At 34.7% G+C, this 2,189-nt stretch overlaps 1 protein-coding gene across 1 annotated transcript; it reads left to right on the forward strand.

Moving 5' to 3' along the window:
* The first annotated feature begins 236 nt into the window (after positions 1-236).
* LOC109589842 (ankyrin repeat and SOCS box protein 3-like) lies at positions 237-2,091 on the forward strand. Its single transcript, XM_020005841.1, has 3 exons — positions 237-343; positions 1,759-1,857; positions 1,912-2,091. Exons 1-3 carry the CDS (start codon positions 323-325, stop codon positions 2,080-2,082), a joined length of 291 nt encoding a protein of 96 aa, XP_019861400.1. The 5' UTR covers positions 237-322; the 3' UTR covers positions 2,083-2,091.
* Positions 2,092-2,189: the final 98 nt, after the last annotated feature.

Below are 2,189 nucleotides of genomic sequence, written 5' to 3' on the forward strand. Positions count from 1 at the left end.
GCAAAAATCAATTTTAATCAAGGAGGGGCGGGGCTTGTAATGAGCCACTCCCTTTTGCAACTTGTGCTCCTTTATATTGGAATTGGAATTGCTGAATTGGACTGCATCTTTATCTTACAACAGTTGTTCATTAACAGTGATAGAGGTAAATATATTATAGTTCATTTTAATTATACTTTACTATTAAATCTAATGCAAGATGATTGATGTCAGCCGAGATGTCAGCAAGATTATTAAAGGTCGAAGTACATGTAGGGCATCACGTGAGCCAAGAAACCTCAAGAACTCTGTAGAAGTTTAGTAGCTCGTTTGGGTACTAGAAATGACGGATAGTTTGACTCCTGTGAGTTTTAAACCAATAAATAGATTTTTTCTTTTTATTTGCAATAACTTATACCTTTCCACCTGGAGTAGTGGCGAGACTACACCTGGAGTTGTGACGAGTGGAAAGCTCAGTATAGAGGATATGCGTGCTAAGTATATTCATAGCTTTTAAGTACTGTATATCCAACCCACACAGTAAATTGGCCGCCATGTTGGACGTCAAGTTTATTAAGAGTTCAATGGGGGAAAACACATTTTCTTGCCTTGCTACCTTCTTGAGGCCTTTTTCGGAAGTTTAGAAAGCATCCTGAGGATCTAATAGGGTCTAGTAGTCACCTGAAAGATTGCTATCAAGAAATACAGAGCGGTTTTCTGGTACCAAGCCTTTTTCTATCTTTTCTCCATTGCTGCCAATGGAAAGTTGATGTCCAACAAACTAAATTTTTTTCTTGAAAGTTATTACGGTATGCAATGAATACATTTATTTTGCAATGAATATACTTAGCACGCATATCCTCTATTTATTGTGGTTTCCTATTTTCATGAAATTATTAGTTATTATGACCTGTATTAATGCGTGTATAATTCCATGAAAAAAACACAAAATGATGTGGGTTGGCAATGCAAGTTTTAAAAGCCGAATGCAGTAGATCTACATGTACAGTTAAGTGAACTAATTGTCCATGATGCATGTCAGGCCGTCCTACTAGCAAGACTACTATGTACAGGCTTCCTAGCTCCTAAAGATAGAAATGGTCTAACCAGATGCTTGCAATGATTCAGTACTGAGACCAAATGCTAGCCTATAAGTGGAGGGATGTATTGGTACAATACTCAGTGAAATTAAAATGAATGTGAACCGATTATGTGGTCAAAAATGTTGAGTGTTATCGCTTTATAAAATGACCATGTTCAGCAATAATAATTAATAAAATAGTTTTCGATAAACACATATTTAGTTTCTGCATGCATTTTCTCTATTTGTCTAATTGCCAAATTTAATTTCAGTTGAACTAAGCAAAAAGTCACCTGAAAAATCATATGCGAATATATTTTTTTGGGGATTAAATTTTGCAATTTTCACATTTTGAAAAAAATCTGCGATATTAAAATCCACAAAATAGTGTGCTGATTGTATAGTAGGTGTGGTACTTACATTGAAATTGCGAAATTTTATTCACAAATACAAAAATGCAGCCAAATTACAAAATTATACCCACGAAATATATGGCGTACATGTATACGGTAGATCAAAGATCCAGCAAGGCTATTGCTTTTCATTTGTCAATAAAATAATGGTAACTCTGTTAGACTTTTGATCCCCCTATTTGTCAATGATATCCTATTTCTCCTAGTTCACTATAATGCTATAGTCTGGGTGTGACCATGCCGACTATGATTATATGGACAATGCTATATTTTTACTTTCTTTAGGGGAAGCAATTATACAATGCTGCTAGGGATGGGAATATAGAGGGAATGAAGCTTGCCCTATCCAGGGGAGCAAATATTAATTGGAACAATCCCAATGTGGTAACTATAAGTGGATTAACACAATCACACATGCATGCTATTACTTATTATTAGGGTAACTGGACACCATTGCATGTAGCAGCTTCTAGGAACAAGGTTCAGTCAATTTCCTTCCTGATCAAAGAAAACGCTGATAAGAATTGTGGAGACAAGGTAAGCTGTACATGTACCTTATACTCTACATTGAAAATTTTACAATCAGTTATGCTGACATTAATAATTTGATGTAATGGAGTACTTGCTTGTGTTTTTAAAACCAACTTTGTTTTGTCATAACATATACTCAAGATTTTAACACTCCAACTAATTTATTGTTAAACTTTATATCATTC

This window comes from Amphimedon queenslandica, unplaced genomic scaffold (assembly GCF_000090795.2).
Source record: "Amphimedon queenslandica unplaced genomic scaffold, v1.1 AMPQUscaffold_10820, whole genome shotgun sequence".
Taxonomy (NCBI): Eukaryota; Metazoa; Porifera; class Demospongiae; order Haplosclerida; family Niphatidae; genus Amphimedon; species Amphimedon queenslandica.

Excerpts from the sequence above, each read along its gene's own strand:
- LOC109589842 (XM_020005841.1), top strand. The coding sequence starts at position 323 with ATGACGGATAGTTTGACTCCT. Across the intron at positions 344-1,758 it reads TGACGGATAGTTTGACTCCT|GGGAAGCAATTATACAATGC; the intron begins GTGAGTTTTAAA and ends TACTTTCTTTAG. Across the intron at positions 1,858-1,911 it reads ATTGGAACAATCCCAATGTG|GGTAACTGGACACCATTGCA; the intron begins GTAACTATAAGT and ends ACTTATTATTAG.